This window comes from Microcaecilia unicolor, chromosome 1 (assembly GCF_901765095.1).
Source record: "Microcaecilia unicolor chromosome 1, aMicUni1.1, whole genome shotgun sequence".
In the NCBI taxonomy this organism is placed as follows: Eukaryota; Metazoa; Chordata; class Amphibia; order Gymnophiona; family Siphonopidae; genus Microcaecilia; species Microcaecilia unicolor.
Genome location: NC_044031.1, coordinates 154638672 through 154663185, shown reverse-complemented (window position 1 = coordinate 154663185; position 24514 = coordinate 154638672). Strand labels below are relative to the sequence as shown.

Below are 24514 nucleotides of genomic sequence, written 5' to 3'. Positions count from 1 at the left end.
TGCCAACATTCTTTCCCCGTCCTCATTCCTGCCCTGCTGAACGTCAGCTGCACACATTGGACTGCAAGAGAGCATTGGCCTTCTATCTGGAGCGGACACAGCCCAACAGACAGTCCGCCCAATTGTTTTTCTTTTGATCCCAATAGGAGGGGAGTGGCTGTGGGGAAACGCACCATATCCAATTGGCTAGCAGATTGCATTTCCTTCACTTACGCCCAGGCTGGGCTGGCTCTTGAGGGTCATGTCACGGCTCATAATGTTAGAGCCATGGCAGCGTCGGTAGCCCACTTGAAGTCAGCCTCTATTGAAGAAATTTGCAAAGCTGCGACGTGGTCATCTGTCCACACATTCACATCTCATTACTGCCTGCAGCAGGATACCCGACGCGACAGTCGGTTCGGGCAGTCAGTTCTTCAGAACCTGTTTGGGCTTTAGGATCCAACTCCACCCCCCGAGGGCCCTGTTTGTTCTGTTCCAGGCTGCACTCTCAGTTAGTTGGTAAATTTTTTAGGTCAATCTCAGTTATGTCCTCGCCGTTGCGAGGCCCAATTGACCATGGTTGTTGTTTTGAGTGAGCCTGGGGGCTAGGGATACCCCATCAGTGAGAACAAGCAGCCTGCTTGTCCTCGGAGAAAGCGAATGCTACATACCTGTAGAAGGTATTCTCTGAGGACAGCAGGCTGATTGTTCTCACAAACCCGCCCGCCTCCCCTTTGGAGTTGTGTCTTCCCTTGTCTTTGTCTTGCTACATACGGGACTGACGAACACGAGCCGGTTCGGGCGGGAAGACGGCCGCGCATGCGCGGTGCGCATGGGCGCGCGAGGACTAGCAAAGGCCTTTGCTAGTGAAGTTTCCGATTGGAGGGGCTGCCGTGGACGTCACCCATCAGTGAGAACAATCAGCCTGCTGTCCTCGGAGAATACCTTCTACAGGTATGTAGCATTCGCTTTCACTGCTTACCAGAAAAATATAGTATCCACTATTCAAATAATCAAATACAGCAAAAAAAAAAATGTTCACATAATTTTATGTCAAAATAGAGTTATTACTGTGTAAAGTTCTAAGAATATTTGAAGAAAGAACTGGCCTGGGTATATAACAAGGCACCAGTGCATATAATAATCTGAAAACCAATGATACAGATTTAGAAAAAAACATTGATTGCAGACTTAAGAGCTAGTGGAGTCTAATTATAAATGAGGATGCTTGTTCCATATGATGTGCATGGTAAAGTGGGTGAAAACAGTCTCAATACATCCTAAGTATAGAAGGTTGCAGAGGCGTAACCAGTTTGGATCTCAGGGGGAGCAGACTTCTATAAAATAGGCGCATGTTGGTGTCAGCTAGACAGCAGTGTCTGTGTTGTTGTTCAGGGGCTGTGGCGGGCAATGATTAATACAGGCTGTCTCTGTTGCATCCTGCCTACAAGGAAACAGTAAGTTACATCACGAGGCAGGGCGCAGAAGAGGTCCCTGGACTGGCCAGAGCAGGCAACCTGTCTTCTTAACTACAAAGTAAAAAATATTCAAATCGTGACCATCACCTCAGGAATAGCACACACATTCCTTCCACTGCTAGACGCTTTGTTTAAATCAGATGGGCTTTTGTTTGTGTGGTGACCCTACAGGATGTGAAGAACACTAGTCTTGAGCATTTTTATTTTGGGTGACAAGGACTTTCAAATAGGGCTAGACACTTTGTGAAATAACACAAACCCCTGAAAATAGACATCCAAAACCTATACTGAAAACTTACCACACCATAACAGCCCTAACCCACCTATGAAAAAGTGCTATAAATGTTACAGTGGGACCTAGAGAAGTGTTTCTGTAGGTGGTCCTGGAGTACCCTCTTGCCATTCAGGTTTTCAGGCTATCCACAGTGAACCTGCATGAAAAAGATTTGCGTGTAATGGAGGCAGTATATGCAAATCAATGTCATGCATATTTATTGTGGATATCATGAAAACCTGACTGGCAAGGGGGTACTTCAGGACCAACTTGGGAAACACTGCTGTAGAACACAAAACTTACCACATCACACCATTTCTGAAATGCTACCCATTCCACGCGCAGGGCCCAAGAGACAGGCAGAGCTCTGGAGTCTCAATGCGTGGATGAGACGATGGTGCAGGGAGGAGGGTTTTAGGTTTGTTAGGAACTGGGCAACATTCTGGGGAAGAGGGAAATTATTCCAAAAGGATGGGCTCCACCTTAACCAGGGTGGGACCAGGCTGCTCACGTTGACATTTAAAAAGGAGATAGAGTAGCTTTTAAACTAGAAACGGGGGGGAGGCCGACAATTGCTCAAAAGCGCATGGTTCGGGATAAGGTATCTTTCAAAGATATCACCAAAACAGGGAAGATAGGGTATCCTGATAGTGAGGTTGCGAAAAAGACGGTAGTAGATCAGGTGTCCTTAAATAAAAATAAAAAACAGACAAAAGATTGCAAATTAATACTGTCAAGTACTAAGCATGATGTAAATAGGAACAACAAACATAGTTTGAAATGTCTATATGCGAATGCCAGGAGCCTAAGAAATAAGATGGGAGAGTTAGAATATATTGCACTAAATGAAAAATTAGATATAATAGGCATCTCTGAGACCTGGTGGAAGGAGGATAACCAGTGGGACACTGTCATACTGGGGTACAAACTATATCGTAGTGATAGGGTGGATCGAATTAGTTTAGAGGTAGCATTGTATATTAACGAGAGCCTTAAATCAAATAGATTGAAAATTCTGCAGGAAGCAAATCACTTCTTGGAATCCCTATAGACTGAAATTCCATGTGTAAAGGGGAAAAGGATAGTGATAGGAGAGTACTACCGTCCGCCTGGCCAGGATGAACAGACGGATGCAGAAATGCTAAAGGAAATTAGGGACGCAAACATAGTAACATAGTAAATGACGGCAGATAAAGACCTGTACGGTCCATCCAGTCTGCCTAACAAGATAAACTCATTTTACATGGTATGTGTTACTTTATATGTATACCTGAGTTTGATTTATCCTTTCCTTTCTCAGGGCACAGACCGTGGAAGTCTGCCCAGTACTGTTCTTGTACTAAGTTCTGAAGCTAACATCGAAGCCCCTTAATATTTACACTCCAGCTCATCCCCATCTATTCAGTCACGATCAGGGCATAGACTGTAGAAGTCTGCCCAACTGGGCAATACAATAATAATCGGTGATTTCAATTACCCCGATATTGACTGGGTAAATGTAACATCAGGGCACGCTAAGGAGGTAAATTCTTAACTGGTTTAGAGGATTCCTGACCACAAGATCATACCAAGTAACAGCTAACGCAGCTATATCAGCCCCATGGACACCTGAATGTGGAGTCCCCCAAGGATCCCCCCTCTCACCAACCCTCTTCAACCTAATGATGATACCCTTAGCCAATCAAAACCTCAATCCATACATATATGCAGACGATGTCACGATTTACATCCCGTTCAAACATGATCTAAAGGAAATTACCAACAATATCAACCAAAGCTTCCAAATCATGCACTCCTGGGCGGATGCATTTCAGCTAAAACTTAACGCAGAAAAAACACAATGTCTCATACTCACCTCACAACATAATACAAGTTCACCACCATAACCACACCAAAAGTTTCCCTTCCCGTCTCAAACGCTCTGAAAATTCTTGGAGTAACCATTGATCGAAATCTCACACTCGAAACCCACGTGAAGAATACAACTAAGAAGATGTTTCACTCCATGTGGAAACTCAAAAGAGTAAAACCTTTCTTCCCAAGATCCGTCTTTTGCAACCTAGTACTGTCAATGGTACTAAGTCACCTGGACTATTGCAATGCACTCTATGCTGGCTGCAAAGAGCAGACTGTTAAGAAACTTCAAACATCCCAGAATACCGCAGCCAGACTCATAAATACAAGTTGAAATTTTTCTTCCCTCAGCAGGTCCTGTCTCAGCATTTCTTCAGGTATTCTGTATGTACATAAATAAAATGGCATGTACTTTATGGGTGAGTGGGCATTCAAATGAATGGATTTTGGAAGGAGCATGGAAGTTTTTACGTATGTAGATTATAACATTTTATAATCCAAGTATGTTCTTTTGCAATCTAGGTGCAAGCATTTACTCCAGATCTCTAGCTGGTATGTTTATGCCTTAAATATAGATGCCTTTTTTTTTAATAGAATAGGCTTTAAATAATTTCTTTGCACCTAAAACTAGGCAGCCCCATATAGAATCACCCTCCACATGCTTAATAGATGTATAGGTAATTTTAGGATAGAGTTCCTTGGCAGGAAAGGCACATAATATGCATATACAGTGGGGGAAATAAGTATTTGATCCCTTGCTGATTTTGTAAGTTTGCCCACTGACAAAGACATGAGCAGCCCATAATTGAAGGGTAGGTTATTGGTAACAGTGAGAGATAGCACATCACAAATTAAATCCGGAAAATCACATTGTGGAAAGTATATGAATTTATTTGCATTCTGCAGAGGGAAATAAGTATTTAATCCCTCTGGCAAACAAGACCTAATACTTGGTGGCAAAACCCTTGTTGGCAAGCACAGCGGTCAGACGTCTTCTGTAGTTGATGATGAGGTTTGCACACATGTCAGGAGGAATTTTGGTCCACTCCTCTTTGCAGATCATCTCTAAATCATTAAGAGTTCTGGGCTGTCGCTTGGCAACTCGCATCTTCAGCTCCCTCCATAAGTTTTCAATGGGATTAAGGTCTGGTGACTGGCTAGGCCACTCCATGACCCTAATGTGCTTCTTCCTGAGCCACTCCTTTGTTGCCTTGGCTGTATGTTTTGGGTCATTGTCGTGCTGGAAGACCCAGCCACGACCCATTTTAAGGCCCTGGCGGAGGGAAGGAGGTTGTCACTCAGAATTGTACGGTACATGGCCCCATCCATTCTCCCATTGATGCGGTGAAGTAGTCCTGTGCCCTTAGCAGAGAAACACCCCCAAAACATAACATTTCCACCTCCATGCTTGACAGTGGGGACGGTGTTCTTTGGGTCATAGGCAGCATTTCTCTTCCTCCAAACACGGCGAGTTGAGTTCATGCCAAAGAGCTCAATTTTTGTCTCATCTGACCACAGCACCTTCTCCCAATCACTCTCGGCATCATCCAGGTGTTCACTGGCAAACTTCAGACGGGCCGTCACATGTGCCTTCCGGAGCAGGGGACCTTGCGGGCACTGCAGGATTGCAATCCGTTATGTCGTAATGTGTTACCAATGGTTTTCGTGGTGACAGTGGTCCCAGCTGCCTTGAGATCATTGACAAGTTCCCCCCTTGTAGTTGTAGGCTGATTTCTAACCTTCCTCATGATCAAGGATACCCCACGAGGTGAGATTTTGCGTGGAGCCCCAGATCTTTGTCGATTGACAGTCATTTTGTACTTCTTCCATTTTCTTACTATGGCACCAACAGTTGTCTCCTTCTCGCCCAGCGTCTTACTGATGGTTTTGTAGCCCATTCCAGCCTTGTGCAGGTGTATGATCTTGTCCCTGACATCCTTAGACAGCTCCTTGCTCTTGGCCATTTTGTAGAGGTTAGAGTCTGACTGATTCACTGAGTCTGTGGACAGGTGTCTTTCATACAGGTGACCATTGCCGACAGCTGTCTGTCATGCAGGTAACGAGTTGATTTGGAGCATCTACCTGGTCTGTAGGGGCCAGATCTCTTACTGGTTGGTGGGGGATCAAATACTTATTTCCCTCTGCAGAATGCAAATAAATTCATATACTTTCCACAATGTGATTTTCCGGATTTAATTTGTGATGTGCTATCTCTCACTGTTACCAATAACCTACCCTTCAATTATGGGCTGCTCATGTCTTTGTCAGTGGGCAAACTTACAAAATCAGCAAGGGATCAAATACTTATTTCCCCCACTGTATTGCACCTTTTCAGTAATTTAAATTGAGGTTAAAGTTATTAGAACAAAACCCAATTGGAGAGATAGAGGTGGTATACAATAAACAATGAATTACAAAATAAACAATTAAACCCCCCCCCCCAAGCCCCAACCGTATATCAAAACAAAATAACAAAGCCATGACATATGCACATATACAAATTAATAAGTAGAAGCTACACAATTTACAAATGAAATTAAATCCCCTAAACCATACATCCCTTAACACCCCCCCCCCCCCAAAAAAAAAAAAAAACAATCAAAATAAATGCCAACACATGTCAATTAGTTTATCCAATATTCTTTCAAACAACCATATTTTCAATTTTCATTTAAAAATGGGTGTAGACTGGTCTAATTTTAAGGCAGGCTATTCCACAGAAGTGAAGCCCCTAAGATCCTGCTAACCCTAGTTGAAGCTAACCTCCGTTCCTTTACAGTTTGGATCTCATCTGTATATATCCCACAACAAATGGATGCAGATTTATTTATTTATTTATTTGCAGCATTTGTATCCACATTTTCCCACACACAAGCAGGCTCAATGTGGCTTACAAGTCAATAAGAAATAGGGTCAGGTAAGGGAGGGGTACATGTGTAAAATAAGGTACAAAATAATGAGGAATAAAATGGTTCTTTGAGGCAATATAATGTAGAGCCTATTGAGTAGCATCAGTAGGGTAGACCTTACAAAACAAATAGGTCTTTAAAGAGCGCCTAAAGTCTTGATGATCATGCAGCATTTTCACACATGTCAAAATAGCTGGGACTGTTCATAAGAAACATTCCTGCCCCCAACTCTCTACCTATTTGCTATTCTCGAGAATGCCTATTCACATAGCCGCTGAGAGGGGGGCAGGGGGGACAAAATTCCCCAGGCCTGGGCTTCCGAGGGGGGCCCGGCGCCGCAGTCCCACCTGCCCTCCATCGTCAACCATCTGCCCCCTGCATTGAAATCGCAGTCTCACCTCCGTGAAAGCAGCGCTGCAGGCAGCAGAACGCCTCCCTTCGGCCCTCCTTCCCTCCCTGTTTCCCGCCCTCGTCTGAAGTAACTTCCGCGAGGGCAAGACACAAGGAGGGAAGGAGGCCTGGGGGGGCCTGGCCTGGTGCCGGACGGAGGGGGGGAGCGGCGGCGGCGACTTTGGGGGGGGGGGGAGCAGTAGCTGCTGCGATCTCGGGGGGGGGGGAGCGGTGGTGACCTCGGGGGGGGGGGGGGAGCGGTGGTGACCTCGGGGGGGGGGGGGGTGGGTCCGGCCCAGTCTCTCGGCGTCCCTGCCTATTCATATATCACGTAAGAGAGCAAACTTGAGCTTGTGAAGCGCTGTTCTACATGCCTGAGTTCCTTACTGTCATGTTATGCATGTCATTTTTATCTGGAAGTAGACATTCACGCAGAATATATTAAAAAAACATTTAAATGATTTGGCTTAATCTTAATTTTGAGAATGTGGCTCATTTTTTCTTTCTGCAGGAAATAGATACTGTGAAGCTGGCAGCAAACTTTGGAAAACTTTACACAGTCCCCCTGGACAACATTCTTGTGGACAATGTTGCACTACAGTTTTTTATTGGTAAGAGATTATGCAGTATGCTGAATCTTAAATTCACTAGAATGTTCAGTATTTAAATCAGATATTAAAATTAATTTACAAAAAAAATAACAGCAGAAGTAGCTATGTTTGTGTAGATGTTTTAGCAACTTAAGCATTTAAATATGAGAGTTAAATGAAAAATAATGCCTAGACCTCCATAATTCATCAAAAGATGGCAGTACTGATGCGCTACATGTATTTGCTTGTTCTTTGAAAACTCTTTCTCCACCTTAGTTGGCAAGAAGTATCTCTATGAAGAGGTCATTTTGCTATTGCTTGTGAAATGTATAAGTGAACACTCGTCAGTGCAATTTAAGCAATGTGCCATGATAGAATTTCTGATTGTTGAAGGAGTTCCTCCAGTTGAAATTCACCGCTGCATATAGGTTGTTTATAGTGATGACTGTGATGTGAGTACTGTATGTTGCTGGGCTAAAAAATGTAAAGATTGTGGACTGGGAAGGGCTGATTTGTGTGATTGAAAATGAAGTGGATGACCCATGACAGCAATGGACAAGTCTCACACTTGACAGGCTAATAAACTCGTAAAGGACAATTGGAGGATCACTCAAAACATTACATTGCAATCCTGAAAGATTTGAAAGAACAACTGAGAAGAGTTCAGAAGCAGAAGAAGGAAATTTTGTTGCAACATGATATTCCATTACATCCCAAGGATCAGTGCAGACAAATGGGTTGTGACTATCCGCCAGCAGGTGGAGATAGAGAACTCTAATGATTTGTGCCTCATAAGCTCCTGCGCTTAGCACCCAAGCCAGTATTCTCTGTCTCCAGAAGGTGGGATAGCAGCTGCTGTGCACTGTGGTGTCTTCTGTGTGGCCTCCTGTCCTGTTTGCAGGTTCAGTTGAGTTTGGAGTTGAGAATATGCTGTGCCTTAGGTGTCCAGGTGCCTCCCTTCTCCTCCATTGCCACTTTCTACCTCTTTTTTTTCTTTGCCTCTATCTTTAACAAACCTCAAAAAACTAAAACTGCCACTGGTTATTTTTGAGAGCACTTGTGCTCTGGGAATATTGAGGGGCTTCAGTGCCTTGGAGGTCACAAGACTGGCTGTTTTTAGTATGTTTATTATTCTCTCTGTTTAAGTCTTGTGTGTGCTGCAGGGATCTCATCTACCAGTTCCTGCACACTTTGCTTTACTTTTGTGGACATGCTGCTTTTGCCTACTTTGGCCATCAGTACTCCGTCTCTGTGAGTTAAATCCATCCCCGCTCCATTGGCGGTTTTGGCGGAATCAGCACTTCGTGAGGCTTTGGCAGCCATTTTGTCAGCGGGTTCCTCGCCCACTACTGTGTGATGGGATTGTTGGTTTTGCTGGAGGTAGAAGTGTCTGCCCTGCCGTTTTCGCCTGAATTTGTTCTTTTATTACATCAGGCTTTTTTAAAAATTAAAGTCAGCTCAAGCTGCCTTTCTTTCTTCCCCGCACATTGCTTTTGAGGAGCAGCTTCCTAACAAATGAAAACTTTCCGTTTCGTAGATTTTGGAGAGTGTTCCTTCTTGAGACTGAGGAGGTTTTATCTGTGTATTCCCACTGTCCTAGTTCTGCTGATGGCCCTATTTGGACATTTCAGAGGCACACAGGGGTGATAATCCTACTATAGCTAGGATGTTTTTGAAAGTAGAGTTGCCTCTGTTGATCACAAAATCTGTGGAGGCTTTAAACATTTCTTCCTCTGCTTCACGTCTTCTGTTCCTGCTCCATCTATTATGTCAAGTACTAAGAGATTTCCCGTATCTTTTCATATTTATGAGGCTATGCAGGATATTATTGCAGCTCAGTGGGAGACCTTGATGCTAACTTCTGGGTGGCTTGCGCTATGTCCAAATGATATCCCTTTCTGCCATCTGATTTAGAGCAGTTTGCTTTGCCTAAGATGGATGCCCTTATTACGGCGGCTACTAAATATATCACTATCCCTGTTGAAGGTGACACTGTATTAAAGGATATGCACGACTGCATGCTTGAGGCTTCCTTGAAGCTTGCCTTTCAACTAGTTCCGTTAAATTCTCAGGCAGCAATTTCTTCTTTTGTCGCCAGGGCTTCTTTATCATGGATTCTACAATTGTCCACGTGGGACCCTCCTCCAGACTTTTTCCCTACCCTAGAGGCGGGGTTATCCTATTTGTCAGACGCTCTTTATGATATTCTTTGAGCATCAGCTAAGGGTATGGCTTTGGCCGTTTTGGCACAACGCTGGCTATGGTTAAAACATTGGGCTGCTGCTGTTGCATCAAAATGTCATCTGGCGAATTTGCTCTTTCAGGGGAAACTACTGTTTGGTGCGGATTTGGAAAAGATTGTTAAAGACCTGGGAGATTCAAAGGTTTATCGGCTACCTGAGAACAAGTCTAAGCCTCATCTCCAGGCGACTAAGTCTTGTTTTCAAGAAGTGGGGAGATATAGACCAGGGAAGGCTAGTGCTTCCACTCAAAACCTCACTTTCCTCAGACTCAGTCTTCCCTTCGAGGAGGCAAGAAACCCTTTTCCGCTTCCTCAAGAACCTCTCCCTCTTCTCAGCCCTTGCAATGACATGGTTGAGGTTCACTTCTTGTATGTAGTCATAGGTGGGTGTCTTTCCCGCTTTCACAAGGATTGGACAACCATTACTGCAGACCAGTGGGTCCTCGATATCATTCTCCATGGCTACAAGCTAGAATTTTCAAAGCCACTCGCAGATCCATTTCGTTCTGTCCCCTTGCAGCAGCTCTGCAAAGAGTTGAGCAGTGCTAACTACCTGAGCCTCTTTAAGGTGACTGGGGGCCATTCAGCCCATTCCTTCAGAGAGGGGCACGGGTCAATATTCCATCTATTTTGTCGTTCCAAAGAAAGAAGACTCTTTGCCGGTTCTGAATCTCAGAGGGGTAAACAAGTCTCTTGGAGTGCTGCACTTCTGTATAGAGACTCTTTGTTCTGTCATAGCCTCGGCCTAGCCAGGTGAATTTCTCACCTCATTGGACCTCAATCCCAATTTGGCCTTCTCACATGAAAATTCTCTAATTTGTGATCCTGGAAGAATTTCAATTCAAGGCCATGCCTTTTGGCCTCGCTGTTGCACCTCACACATTTTCAAATGTTATGGTGGTGGGTCGTGAAATACAGCAATAGTCATCTTGCCCCTACTCAGACCCTAGAGTTTCTGGGTGTGTGCGTCAATACCCAGGCAGGGAAGGTTTTCCTGCCTCAGCTCAAACTCAAACTGCAAATTCAAAGGCTTCTCTCTCTTCCCTTCCCTACGGGCTTTGGATTATACTCAGGTTCTCAGTTCTATAGCAGCAATTTTGGATGTTCTGCCTTAGGCAAAGTTTCACATATAGCCTGTACAGTTGTCCCTGTTGAACCAGTGGTCCTCGGTCTCGGGGACTTAGGACCAGCTGGTGCCTTGGACGCCTCAAGCCAGATGGAGTCTGCCTTGGTGGTTTCTCCCTGCGCACACTCAGGCGGGGGGTGCCTTTACAGATTCCTAGTTGGTGTGTTCTTGCCTCCAGTGCCAACCTCTTCAAATGGGGAGCCCGAAGTCTCCACCACTTTGCACAGGGCTTTTGGTCAAGAGTGGAGGCTTCCTGGTCCATTAACAGATTGGAACTTCAAGTTGTCTGGAAAGCCTTTGCACCTCTAAGAACATATAAGAACATAAGCATTGCCATACTGGGACAAACCGAAGGTCCATCAAGACCAGTATCTTGTTTACAACAGTGGCTAATCCAGATCACAAGTACCTGGCAAGATCTCTGAACAGCAAAACAGATTTTATGCTGCTTATCCTAGAATATGCATTGGATTTTTCCGTCTTAATAATGGCTTATGGGCTTTTATTTAGGAAATTGTCCAAACCTTTTTAAAATCCTGCTAAGCTAAGAAAATGTTCTATTCAATGTGGAAACAAACGAGTAAAATCTTTCTTCCCGGGGGGATATTTTTCAAAACCTAATTCAATCAATGGTCCTAAGCCATGCAGAGATCTACTGCAACGGAATCTATGCAGGATGTAAAGAACAACTCACAAAAAAACTCCAGACCGCCCAGAACACAGCAGCCAGGCTGATATTTGGTAAAGCACGTTTCGAAAGTGCTAAACCCCTCCGAGAAAAGCTGCACTGGCTCCCAATCAAAGAACGGATCACCTTCAAAGTCTGCACTTTGGTCCACAAAATTATCTACGACGTAGTCCCGGGATGCATGACAGACCTCATAGATCTACCAACCAGAAACAGAATCAGATCATCACGATCATACCTAAACCTACATTACCCAAATTGCAAAGGACTTAAATACAAAACAACTTACGCATCCAGCTTCTCCTAAATAAGCGCACAACTCTGGAACGGACTCCCAAAAGCTATGAAAACAATCCATGACCATCTAAACTTCAGGAAATCACTAAAAACCAACCTCTTCAAAAAGGCTTACCCCACCGATCCACCGTAAATCCCCACACCCAGCAACACAGCATAACCAATGATCATACTGGACAATATACAATCTTCATTTCCTTCGACCCTCATGGTGCCTGACACACACCTACCTCACTCAACCAGGGGCGTAGCCACGGGTGGGCCTGGATGGGCTTAGGCCCACCCAGTTTGGGTTCAGGCCCACCCAGCAGCGGAGCGGAGGGAGCAGGCAGCACTGATCCTGCATCTGCCTCCTTTTCTCTGACGGCAGCGCTTCCCAGACGCTGCCTACCGCCGCCACGATCTACCTCCTCCCTCTGTCTCACTCTCAACAGCAGCGGTAGCGATTCAAATACGCTACCTCCTGCTTCTAACCCGGAAGCGTCTCCTATGCAGAGGAGACGCTTCCGGGTTAGAAGCAGGAGGCAGCGTGTTTGAATCGCGACGCTACTGCTGCTGTTGAGAGTGAGACAGAGGGCGGAGGTAGATCGTGGCGGCGGTAGGCAGCGTCTGGGAAGCGCTGTCGTCAGAGAGAGGGCGGGCAGGTGGAATGGGAGGGAAGGATGCATGGGGGTGAAGGAGAATCGCTGGACACATGGATGGGAGCGGGAGGGGAGGGGAGAGAGGAGAGTCACGGGATAGATGGATGGAGGTGGGGGTCAGGGGAGAGAGGAGAATTGCTGGGGATGGATGGATGGAGGTGGGGGGCAGGGGAGAGAGGAGAATTGCTGGGGATGATGGATGGATGGATGGAGGTGGGGGGAAAGGGAGAGAGGAGAATTTCTGGGGATGGATGGATGGAGGTGGGGGTCAGGGGAGAGAGGAGAATTGCTGGGGATGATGGATGGATGGAGGTGGGGGCAGGGGAGAGAGGAGAATTGCTGGGGATGGATGGAGGTGGGGGTCAGGGGAGAGAGGAGAATTGCTGGGGATGATGGATGGATGGATGGAGGTGGGGCAGGGGAGAGAGGAGAATTGCTGGGGATGGATGGATGGAGGTGGGGGGCAGGGGAGACTACTACTATTTAGCATTTCTATAGCGCTACAAGGCGTACGCAGCGCTGCACAAACATAGAAGAAAGACAGTCCCTGCTCAAAGAGCTTACAATCTAATAGTAGAATTGCTGGGTATGGATGGATGGAGGGGAGAGGAGAGTTGCTGGACATGGATGGATGGAGGGGAGGGCAGGTTGCTGGACATGGGTGGATGGAGGGGAGGGCAGGGGGCAGAGGAGGGTTGCTGGACATGGATTGATGGAGGGAAGGGCAGGAGAGAGGAGGCTGCTGGATATGGATGGAGGAGAGGGAAGGGAGAGAGAAGAAATGCTGGACATGGATGGAGGGGAGGGAAGAGTGAGGAAGGAGATGAGATGAGAGAAAAGGAAGAGAGGAGAAAATTGCACATGGATGAAGAAAATAGGCAGAAGCTGGATCCACTGGACAGTCAAGTCTGCGGAGGACCCAGAGCAAGAAATGAAGAAGAAAGGCGGAAAGTAAAGAAATAAATGGAAAGGAAGCCCTGGAAACGGAGTAAAGAGGACAGATAGCAGCAGAATCAGATACTGGGCCAGTATGATCAGAAAAACAGTCACCAGACAGCAAAGGTAGAAAAAAATCATTTTATTTTCATTATAATGATTGGAACATGTCCACTTTGAGAATCAGGTGCTCCACATTAAAAGTTTATATTTATTTACTTATTTATTTATGGCATTTTATCCCACATTAAACATGAATTAGATTGGAACCTGGGATCATTTAATGTTTTTTTTTCCTGGAGAGAGTAATGCATTGCCTCCCCCACCCCCCAAGCTCTCTCCCCAGCTATAGCCAGCGCTGCAATTTTGAGGGGAGGTGCACAGGTGGGGGGGGGGGGCGCAGAGGTGGACCGGGGAGAGAGCCTATTGTTAAACATTTACCAGCACACCACTGTCTAGTGCCCACCCATCCAACCTGTTGGTCCACCCAAAAATTGACTTCTGGCTACGCCACTGCACTCAACCACAATATAACCTTGTATTTGTTATCAACTGACTGGCGAATGCCTTTACGGTACTAAGTAAGCCACATTGAGCCTGCAAATAGGTGGGAAAATGTGGGGTACAAATGTAACAAATCTGTTTTTACCACATTCTCTGGCAACAAATTCAAGTTCAGTTACTCATTGAGTGAAGAAATATTTTCTACGATTCTATTTTAAATTTACTACTCAGTAGCTTCTTTGCGTACCCCCTAGTCTTAGTATTTTTGAAAGCGTAAATAAGGAATTCACATCTACCTGTTGCACTGCACTCAGTATTTTATAAACCTCTATCATAACTCCCCTCAGCTTTCTCTTCTCCATGATGAAGAGCCCTAGCTGCTTTAGCCTTCCCTCTTAGGGAAGTCAACCCATCCCTTTTATCATTTTTGTTGCCCTTCTCTGTACCTTTTCTAATTCCACTATATCTTTTTTTGAGATGCGGTGACCAGAGCTGCACGCAGTATTTGAGGTTCGGTTGTTCCATGGAGTGATACAAAGGCATTATAACATTCTCAGTTTTGTTTTCCATTCCTTTCCTAATAATTACTAATATTCTATTTGCTTTCTAGGCTACTGCTGCACATTGAGTAGAGGGTTTAAACGTATCATCAACGATGCCACCTAGATCCTTTTCCTGTGTGGTGACTCCTAATGTGGAACCTTGCATCATGTAACTATAGCTTGGTTCCTCTTTCCCACATGCATTTGCACTTGCTCTTATTAAGTCATCTGCCATTTGGATGCCCAGTCTTCCAGTCTTGTAAGGTCCTCTTGCATTTAGCATCTTTTAATAACTTTGTTTCATCCACAAATTTAATTACCTCACTAGTTATTCCCATCTCTAGGTCATTTATAAATATGTTAAAAGCAACAGTCCCATCACAGACCCCTCTTCGCAGGAGGGCGGCGCGCTCGCCCTTGGACAATGTCACAGCCATATCTTCCATCAACAGACAAGGAGGAACAAACAGTGCATCTCTAGCCCGGGAGGTGTGTTTTCTTTTTCAGTGGGCGGAATTGAACAGTCAGATGATTTCAGCGTCTCACATAGTGGATTCACTGAACTCGCAAGTGGATATCTTCAGCAGAGTGTCTCTGGACCCGGGGGAATGACGACTGTCCAAAGACTGTATTTCACCTCATTTCCACACAGTTGACCTGGTTCTGGACATCATGGCATCCAGACTCAATACGCTAGTATACAGATTCTACAGCCACTTTAGGGAGAAAGACTTCCTAGGAATGGATGGACTGGAACAACCTTTGCCGTCGGATGGCCTCCTTTACATGTTTCCTCTGTGGCCTTTCGTGGGATGTACATTGCACAGGAGTGCACGTCATCCCTGGAAGGTTGTCCTTGTAGCTCCTGACTGGCCCAGACTTCATTGGAATGTGAACCTCTTCAGTCTTCAGATCACTCCTTGGTTGACTCTTCCTCCACAGATGGACTTATTTCACCATGGGCCAGTACTTATGGAGGATCCCTCCGGCTTTGGTCTTACGGCTTGGCTCTTGAGAGGGCGTAACTGAGGAAGAAAGGTTACGCTGAGGATGATACTACTGCCTTCCTGCAAAGGTAGTAATATCATCCACTTCTTATGCTAGAGTTTTTACTACAAAATCTCTGATAACTATTGCTCAATCTCTGGTTTAAAATAAATTATATTTTAACAATACTCCTCTTATACTCATTAACTTACTCATACATACCACACCTCATACTCCCCCAACACCACATGCATTCAATCCACAAATACCCGTTCACATTACAAAAAGTATCCCCTTAATTTAAACTTAAGATGTTGTGTGGCACCCATTACCAAAACAGGGAGATCACACAGCTCTAATCAGGACATATTCACAAATCAGCAAGCTGAATAGTTCTTATAACAGGGTTAACATATATATATGTGAAAACCAAGTCCTTGAATCAAACTGTCACATGGATTTTATCACATACACATCTACTACTATATCATTTGTTAAAGGTGTTATAACACAATCACATGTAGTGGTACCATCCTTCCTGGTTATAACACTTCCTCAACTCTGTTAATTTTCCACCGATGTCCACAACAATTGTATTGAAATCAATGTGATTCTCCACCGTAGTTGCTTGGTACCCTGTCTCGATGCTACTTGAGTTTCATCTTCCACTATAATCCTTCAGATAGTAATCATGATTCACTGTATGTGTTTGGCTCATCAGACCCTACACAGTCTGTGTTTTGCTATTAAAAGCGTCATCAAGGGCCACCACCTTCAACATAACAATCAAACAACACAGTACCCCATAACCATTCCATTCTCATGCATTACAAAACACAAATTACTAAAAATACATTCCACCACACCTTACCGGCCTTACAGAATCGCCTGGGTAACGAGGCTACCCACCCAGAGTAGTCCGTAGGGCGATGAAACGAGCATACAGTGTTCAGCCCGAATGGTTTCAGGCGCCGGTCCCAGCTGATACTGGAACGGAGCCTGGTCTTACCTGTGTCTTGCTCTCAATTCACTCAAGGTTCAGGTGGCAGATTTGGCAGATCATAGAGGTAATATACGAATGCCTTATTGGCTGTTTACTCTGATAAAATGTGATTCCTCAAGGGAGTTGCTCATCTGGTGTGTCTCTCTCTCTGCAATATTTGTCCTCAGTGGAGTCTTCAGGTAGTTCTTAAGGTACTTCAGTCGGGCCCCTTTGAGCCCCTTCTTTCGGCAACTATCAGTGATCTTACTTTAAAGGCAGTATTTCTAGTTGCCATTTTGTCGGCATGAAGAATTTCAGAGTTTTAAGCTCTTTCACGCAGGGATCCCTTTCTCCACTTTTCTGACTCAGAAGTTTCCATACGGACTGTTCCGTCCTTTTTGCTGAAGATTGTATTTCCTTTTCATGTCAATCAAACTGTGTTTCTTCCTTCTTTTTTCAGAGAGGACTATTCTGCAGAATACGCTTTCCTGGGATTGCTGGATGTGAAGCATGTCCTTATATGCTATCTTACTGCTACCAATGATTTCAGGCAGTCTGATCATCTTTTTTTTTCTTCTTTGCGGGACTCAGGAAGGATTTCCGGCCTCCAAAGTGACAGTTACTCGGTGACTTGAGGCTATTTCTTCAGCTTGCATTCTGAGGGGTAGGTTTGTTCCCATGCATGTCGAGGCTCATTCTGCCAAATTTTCAGCAACTTCTTTCGCAGTATCTAAGGCAGTTTCGTTGGCAGAGATCTGTCCGTCAGCGACATAATGGTCTTCTCATTCTTTTGTTACTCATTACCGTTTGGATGTGTCTGCTCGAGCAAATGCTTCCTTTGGGGTCACAGTTCTCACTGCAGGGATATCACAGTCCCTCCCCTCTTAAGGATTGCTTTTGACTTCCCATTTGTCTGGACTGATTCTTGGGAAGTAATGGAAGGAAAAATTAGTTAATTACCTGATAATTTTCTTTCCTATAGTCCCCAGAGGATCAGTCCAGAGTCCACCCTTCTGAGAGGTTTCAGTTTTTCCTTGTTCCATGTAGTTTTGGGTGCTTATATTATTCTGATCTCCTTTATTTCTAAGGCACAAGTTTTGCCCTTTATTTCATAGTTCTTTTTCTATTTAGAGGCTGGAGTTTTTTTTCTCCGGAAGTCACTCTTTCACTGCTTTGTTATTGAATACTGGCTTGGTTGCTAAGCACAGGAGCTTATGAGGTACAAATCATTAGAGTTCTCTATCTCCACCCGCTGGCAGATGGTCACAACCCATTTGTCTGGACTGATCCTTTGGGACTAAAAGAAAATGATCAGGTAATTAACTAATTTTTCCATACCAGGCCTTAGCATGAAGATAAAAAGCTGAATGCAAGAAAACCAGATATAGAATTAAGAGAGAAACACCAGAACACCGTTAATCATAGAGATATCAGTCCCAAGTGAATACTTTGTGAATTGTGTTGAGAGATATAAGAACAAGTATCAAGAAATGTAGTCTGAGATGAGACGTGGCAGAAAGATACTGTTTGTGTTTTCTGATACAGAAATGTTTCCTATCACTTTGGATGCCATAGGCTTGAACAAAAAATGTGGAGAAATTGCCCATGAGGCACCACAGAAGCAATTGTGAAGATGAGTCTCAGTCTTATCCCATCTGCCTTACAGCCCAGGCTTAAAGCCATGCTATTTCCGTCTTTTCTAACATTGAAGGAATACCTTTGAGGGCATCTGTTCAACTCAAAGAAGAGGTGAAAAGGACTGTGAACAACTGGTTGAAGAGGCAAAATGTGCAGTTCTTTTGTGACGCCTTTCAAAAGCGAATGCCTTTACGGTACTATGTAAGCCACATTGAGCCTGCAAATAGGTGGGAAAATGTGGGGTACAAATGCGTTTGTAACCATCTCCTGACGTCAGGCAAGCAGGCTTCTACTGTGGGAGAGTGACGTCAGGAGATGGTTACGAACACAGGTAGCCTCATTGGAACGTTGGAGGAGCAAATTATTATATTAGATGAGGGTTAATGCCTCTACCTCCACAACTTGGCTCGGAAAGTACGCCAAATCACAATGCAAATTAGACATATGCCCTAACAGCCTAATAAGATCCGCACCCAAACAATTCAAAACAGACCTCACGAACCACGTAAATCACAGGCTTCAAAACGGGATCTTTCCCACGGATAAAGGAAACATCCTACTAACTCCACTACCGAAAGATGCTAAGAAGAACACAATGGACTTAACCAACTACCGCCCAGTAGCATCTATCCCACTCATAACCAAACTCATGGAAGGCATAGTGACGAAACAACTCACTGAATACCTAAATAAACACTCAATCCTGCACGAATCTCAATCAGAATTTCGGACAAACCACAGCACAGAAACTGTTCTAGTAGCCGCAATGAACTCATTCAACCAAGCAATCGCAACTGGTAACATACTCGTCCTACAATTTGACGTGTCCAGCGCCTTCGACATGGTTAATCATGAAATACTATTACATATACTAGAATACTTCGGAGTAGGAGGCACAGTAATCAAATGGTTTAAAGGATTCCTAACCACAAGATCATACCAAGTAACAACGAATGCGGACAGATCACCCCCATGGACCCCGAATGTGGAGTACCCAAAGGATCCCCCCTATCACCAACCTTATTCAACCTAATGATGATACCGTTAGCCAAACTGCTAGCCAATCAAAACCTCAATCCTTACATATATGCAGATGATGTCACTATCTACATCCCGTTCAAACATGATCTAAATGAAATCACCAACGAGATCAACCAAAGCCTCCAAATCATGCACACCTGGGCGGATGCATTCCAACTAAAACTTAACGCAGAAAAAACACAATGTCTTGTACTCACCTCCCAACATAACACAAAAAACTTCTCTACCATAATCACACCATACTGCTCTCTTCCAGTCTCACAAAACTTGAAAATTCTTGGAGTTACTATTGATCGAAACCTCACTCTCGATACCCACGTGAAGAACACGACGAAAAAGATGTTCCATACCATGTGGAAACTCAAGAGTAAAACCTTTCTTCCCGAGATACGTCTTCCGCACCCTGATACAGTCAGTGATAATAAGCCATCTGGATTACTGCAACGCACTATATGTGGGCTGCAAAGAACAGACTATCAAAAAACTCCAAACAGCCCAGAATACTGCCGCCAGACTCATATTTGGAAAAACTAAATATGAAAGTGCAAAACCCCTAAGAGAGAAACTACACTGGCTCCCACTTAAAGAACGCATTGCGTTCAAGATATGTATGATTGTACACAAAATTATCCATGCAGACGCCTCGATTTACATGCTGGACCTAGTGGACCTACCTCCCAGAAACGCCACAAGAACATCCCGCAGATTTCTCAATTTGAACTTCCCCAGCTGTAAAGAACTAAAATACAAGCTGGTGCATGCCACTACCTTCTCCTACACGAGCACGCAAATATGGAATGCTCTACCCACAGACCTAAAATCAATTGTCGAAACAAATAACTTTCGCAAATCTCTGAAGACACACTTCTTCAACAAGGCCTATAACGAGAACCAACAGCTTCACTAATTCACATTCCCAACCCAACCAGTTATGAAAATCCACTTCTACTATCACCCGCCCAATCACTTCCTCTTTCTTCCCTACTTAATCTCTACACACTACTAACTGTATCTGATATTCTGGAATGACAATGTCATAAAACTATGTAAGCCACATTGAGCCTGCAAATGGGTGGGATAAACATAAAGGAATCCTGCTCAGACGGAAGGGATCCCCAGAGGCTTAGCCGGTGGTGGGAGGCGGGGCTGGTGGTTGGAAGGTGGGGATAGTGCTGGGCAGACTTGTACGGTCTGTGCCAGAGCCGGTGGTGGGAGGTGGGGCTGGTGGTTGGGAGGTGGGGATAGTGCTGGACAGACTTATACGGTCTGTGCCCTGGAAAGGACAGGTACAAATCAAGGTAAGGTATACACAAAAAATGGCACATGTGAGTTTGTCTTGTTGGGCAGACTGGGTCGACCGTGCAGGTCTTTTTCTGCCATCATCTACTATGTTACTATAATGTTGGATACAAATGCAATAAATAATAATAATAATAACTTGTTTAAATGAAGATATTGTAATGAATCAAAAACAAAAATTATGGTAGAATTTGCTTCTTATTAGAGGAGGAGCAACCTAATGGTTACTGCAGTGGCCCGAGAATCAGGGGAACTGGGTTTGATTCCAACTGAAGCTCCTTGCGACTCTCGACAAGTCACTTAAGCCTCCACTGCCCAGATACAAAATAACCGCCTGAATTTAATATGTAAACTGCTATGATTGTAACCACAGAATGGTGGTATATCACATCCCATCTCCCCTTTTCTACATAGTCATTACCATTCACCACACATTTTTGCCAACGATGGACAAGCTTTTGAAAGGCATCACAAAAGAACTGCACATCTTGCCTCTTCAACCAGTTGCTCACAGTCCTTTTCACCTCTTCTTTGAGTCAGTCAGTTGATAACAAATACAAGGTTATATTGTGGTCGAGTGAGGTAGGTGTGTGTCAGGCACCATGAGGGTCGAAGGGAATGAAGATTATATATTGTCCAGTACGATCATTGCTATGCTGTGTTGCTGGGTGTGGGGATTTACGGTGGATCGGTGGGGTAAGCCTTTTTGAAGAGGTTGGTTTTTAGTGATTTCCTGAAGTTTAGACGGTCATGGATTGTTTTCACAGCTTTTCGGAGTCCGTTCCAGAGACATTGAAACGTTGCAGGAGCAGCTTCAGCCCTTCCTCCACACGCACCAACATCTCCACCCAAGGCCGCAGAGAGACTGGGCCGCCCCCGGGGCCCCGCCCCTGCCGCCCTCACCGCCACGCCCCCTCCCCGAGGTTGCCGCCGCTGCTCACCCCCCCCCCCCCCCCCCCCGAGGTCGCCACCACTCCCCCCCCCCACTCGCACATTCACTGTCTCTCACACAGTCACTCTCACACACACTCTCTCAAACATACACACTCCGAGGAAAACCTTGCTAGCGCCCATTTCATTTGTGTCAGAAACGGGCCTTTTTTACTAGTATTTTATAAATACAAAGATAAAAGGTCTCTTAAAATCAGTAATCGAATGTGAACATATCATTGTGCTATAGTTGTTTCTAACTAAACTTATTTATGGACTTGTTCAACAACTGTAATATATTAGGCAGGTTATACAGGTAATCATTCTATTTGTTATAATTGAGGTCTTCTATCATTTTAATCACTGCTGTTTCTCTTTGATCAATGAATTGTTGAAAAATTAACACCCCCCAGCCCTCCCTCCATTTTCAAAGCTGCTCAGCTTTGTAAACAGAGGGGTAAGTGTGCAGAGGCTAATTACTCAGGTACTCCTTTCTTAAGTGGCTGATTAAAGCACTTTTTTGTCATGAGATTCAGTAATTTCTTGGAGATGATTTTGCTTTGAATAGCTACCTAAACATAGTTTGTCAAAACGTGTGTGTATTTACTAGTTTTCCGCTTGTAATGACACAGTTACTGTACTGATTTTGAATTGTAGATTATATGCAGCAGAGTGGAGGCCAAGCACATCTCTTTTTCTGGCTCACGGTAGAGGGATATCGTGTTACAGCACAGCAACAGCTAGAGGTGCTACTAAATCGACGGAGAGATGGTGAACGTCAGACTAATCAGACCAAAGACTTGTTAAGAACAGCTGCATTTGGAGTTTATGAACAGTATTTATCTGAAAAGGTACGAATATATATAAATGACTGATCGTCAGCAGTGGGGAATCAAACCCAGTTCCCTAGGTCTGCAACCTGCTACACTAACCTTTAGGCCACGCCTCCACTTTAAGCCATGTATAGGCATGTCAGCACCACTACTACTACTGCTACTACTACTAGTTCGTGTGAAGCGCTGCATACGTCCGGTAGCGCTATAGAAATGATAAGTAGTAGTGGTAGTAATCTAGGTCTGATGGTTTGACAGCATGAATCTTTCAAGAACTTTGAAATTACATGAGACACTGGTGATGTATCAACAATGAGGAAACGTTGCTACATTTTGACGTCAGGTGCCAAAAGAAGTCATCAAGACAAGACATTATTTCACATTTGCAAAATTGCTCCAGCATTATGAGATCACTTTTATTCAACATTTTTTTGCAATAAGAAACAAATTAAAATGGCAGTTCACAGTGAAAATGGGCAGAAATGCTATCCTAGTAACTACCCTGTTACCCCAAAAACTACAACCACAACTGTCTCATTCCACAAATTATCTCCTCACAGTTGCCTCAGCCCCTTACTAACTGCCCCACACCTAAGAATTACCTTGCAAACTGTACCCACACCCTGAATCTTGCCCAAATTCTGCAAACTGTTCCCTACAGCGTTACCACCATCTTGCAGACTTCCCCTCTGCATTGTTAACCACCATACCGCAAACTGCCCAACATCTGATAAATACTCCCCTACTACTACTACTATTTAGCATTTCTATAGCGCTACAAGGCGTACGCAGCGCTGCACAAACATAGAAGAAAGACAGTCCCTGCTCAAAGAGCTTACAATCTAATAGACAAAAAATAAATAAAGTAAGCAAATCAAATCAATTAATGTGAACGGGAAGGAAGAGAGGAGGGTAGGTGGAGGCGAGTGGTTACAAGTGGTTACGAGTCAAAAGCAATGTTAAAGAGGTGGGCTTTCAGTCTAGATTTAAAGGTGGCCAAGGATGGGGCAAGACGTAGGGGCTCAGGAAGTTTATTCCAGGCGTAGGGTGCAGAGAGACAGAAGGCGCGAAGTCTGGAGTTGGCAGTAGTGGAGAAGGATTTATCCATGGAGCGGAGTGCACGGGAAGGGGTGTAGGGAAGGACGAGTGTGGAGAGATACTGGGGAGCAGCAGAGTGAGTACATTTATAGGTTAGTACTAACTGTACCCACTCCTAAAAACTGCTACCATACAACTGCTCCAGCTCCACAATTGCATCACCATCCTTCAAACTGCTCTACCCCTGAAAATTACCTCCTGAAACTGCCCCTCCCCCCATGCTACCCTCTGCAGCTTCACCACCATACTGCAAACTGCTCTGAACACCCCTCCAAAAAAAAAAAAAAAACCCAAACACCTCACACTCTCAGGCTGGAAAGAATGTCATGAGCCATTCTCTCTGTGTTTTCCCCATTTGTTAATCTGTGCAGGAGCTATGTACTGCACCTTTTAAAAAATTAGGGTAACCCTTACACAAATTGGTAGCCAGTGTAGCTCCTTCAATAGAGGAGTTGAACAAATCTCATTGTTTCTTTGCTATGGCCTCGTCTGAATCCAGAGTGGGTGTTATCCAAAAATCCAAATTGCTCTAGATATTCCTGAAGCCAAAATATCACTGCAGACTGACTGTGCCATTTTTGCGGGAGGGATAAGACATAATTCACACGTTGTCCTGTTTCTGGTGATTCCTTCTTAAAAATTGGGGATAAAATACTTTTCTTATCTCCAGAATATAACAATTAAGACATTGTCCAGGACTCTCATCTTCATCTGTTTAATAGAAAAAGAGAAAAATTAAGGCAGATAAAGACCATGAGGCATATTTTCAAAGCACTTTGGGAGGCTAAGTTCCATAGGTTTCTATGGAACTTTGGGAGGCTAAGTGCTTTGAAAATGAGCCCCTAAATGGTCTGTCCAGGGTGAGGCTAAAAAAAAAAAAAAAAGGTAACCCCCTAGAGGTTTTTTTTTGTTGTTGTTGTTTTCTCAGCAACCACTTGGCATTTCAACATGAAATTTTACAGCTTTATTTGTTACTGTCTACATTTATGTGCCAAGTGGAATGAGAGGATCTTTATTAAATTTATTCATACTTGTATCCCACAATTATCCAAAAATGAGTTTCGGTTCAATGTGGCTTACATTAAACAGTTGTTAGAGATTATATTGCTTTAAGTGCTGCAAAGTTACGCTTTTTAGCGTGACCACTGAGTGATTTTTTTCTTCGCATTGAATTTTAATTGCCAAACCTTAGACCATTCTTCTAGCTTCCGTAGGTCCTTTTTCATATTTTCCACTCCCTCTGGGGTGTCCACTCT

The 24514-nt window shown here is 44.3% G+C and overlaps 1 protein-coding gene across 3 annotated transcripts in view; it reads left to right on the top strand.

The window, feature by feature from the left end:
• Positions 1-24514, top strand: part of SNX13 (sorting nexin 13) — a 483917-nt gene that overhangs the window by 197110 nt on the left and 262293 nt on the right. For all 3 annotated transcript variants that reach the window (XM_030201510.1, XM_030201500.1, XM_030201519.1), the window contains 2 exons: positions 7396-7495; positions 21985-22178. In XM_030201510.1, coding sequence (XP_030057370.1) covers positions 7396-7495; positions 21985-22178 — 294 coding nt within the window. The remainder of the gene's footprint in view (positions 1-7395; positions 7496-21984; positions 22179-24514) is intronic.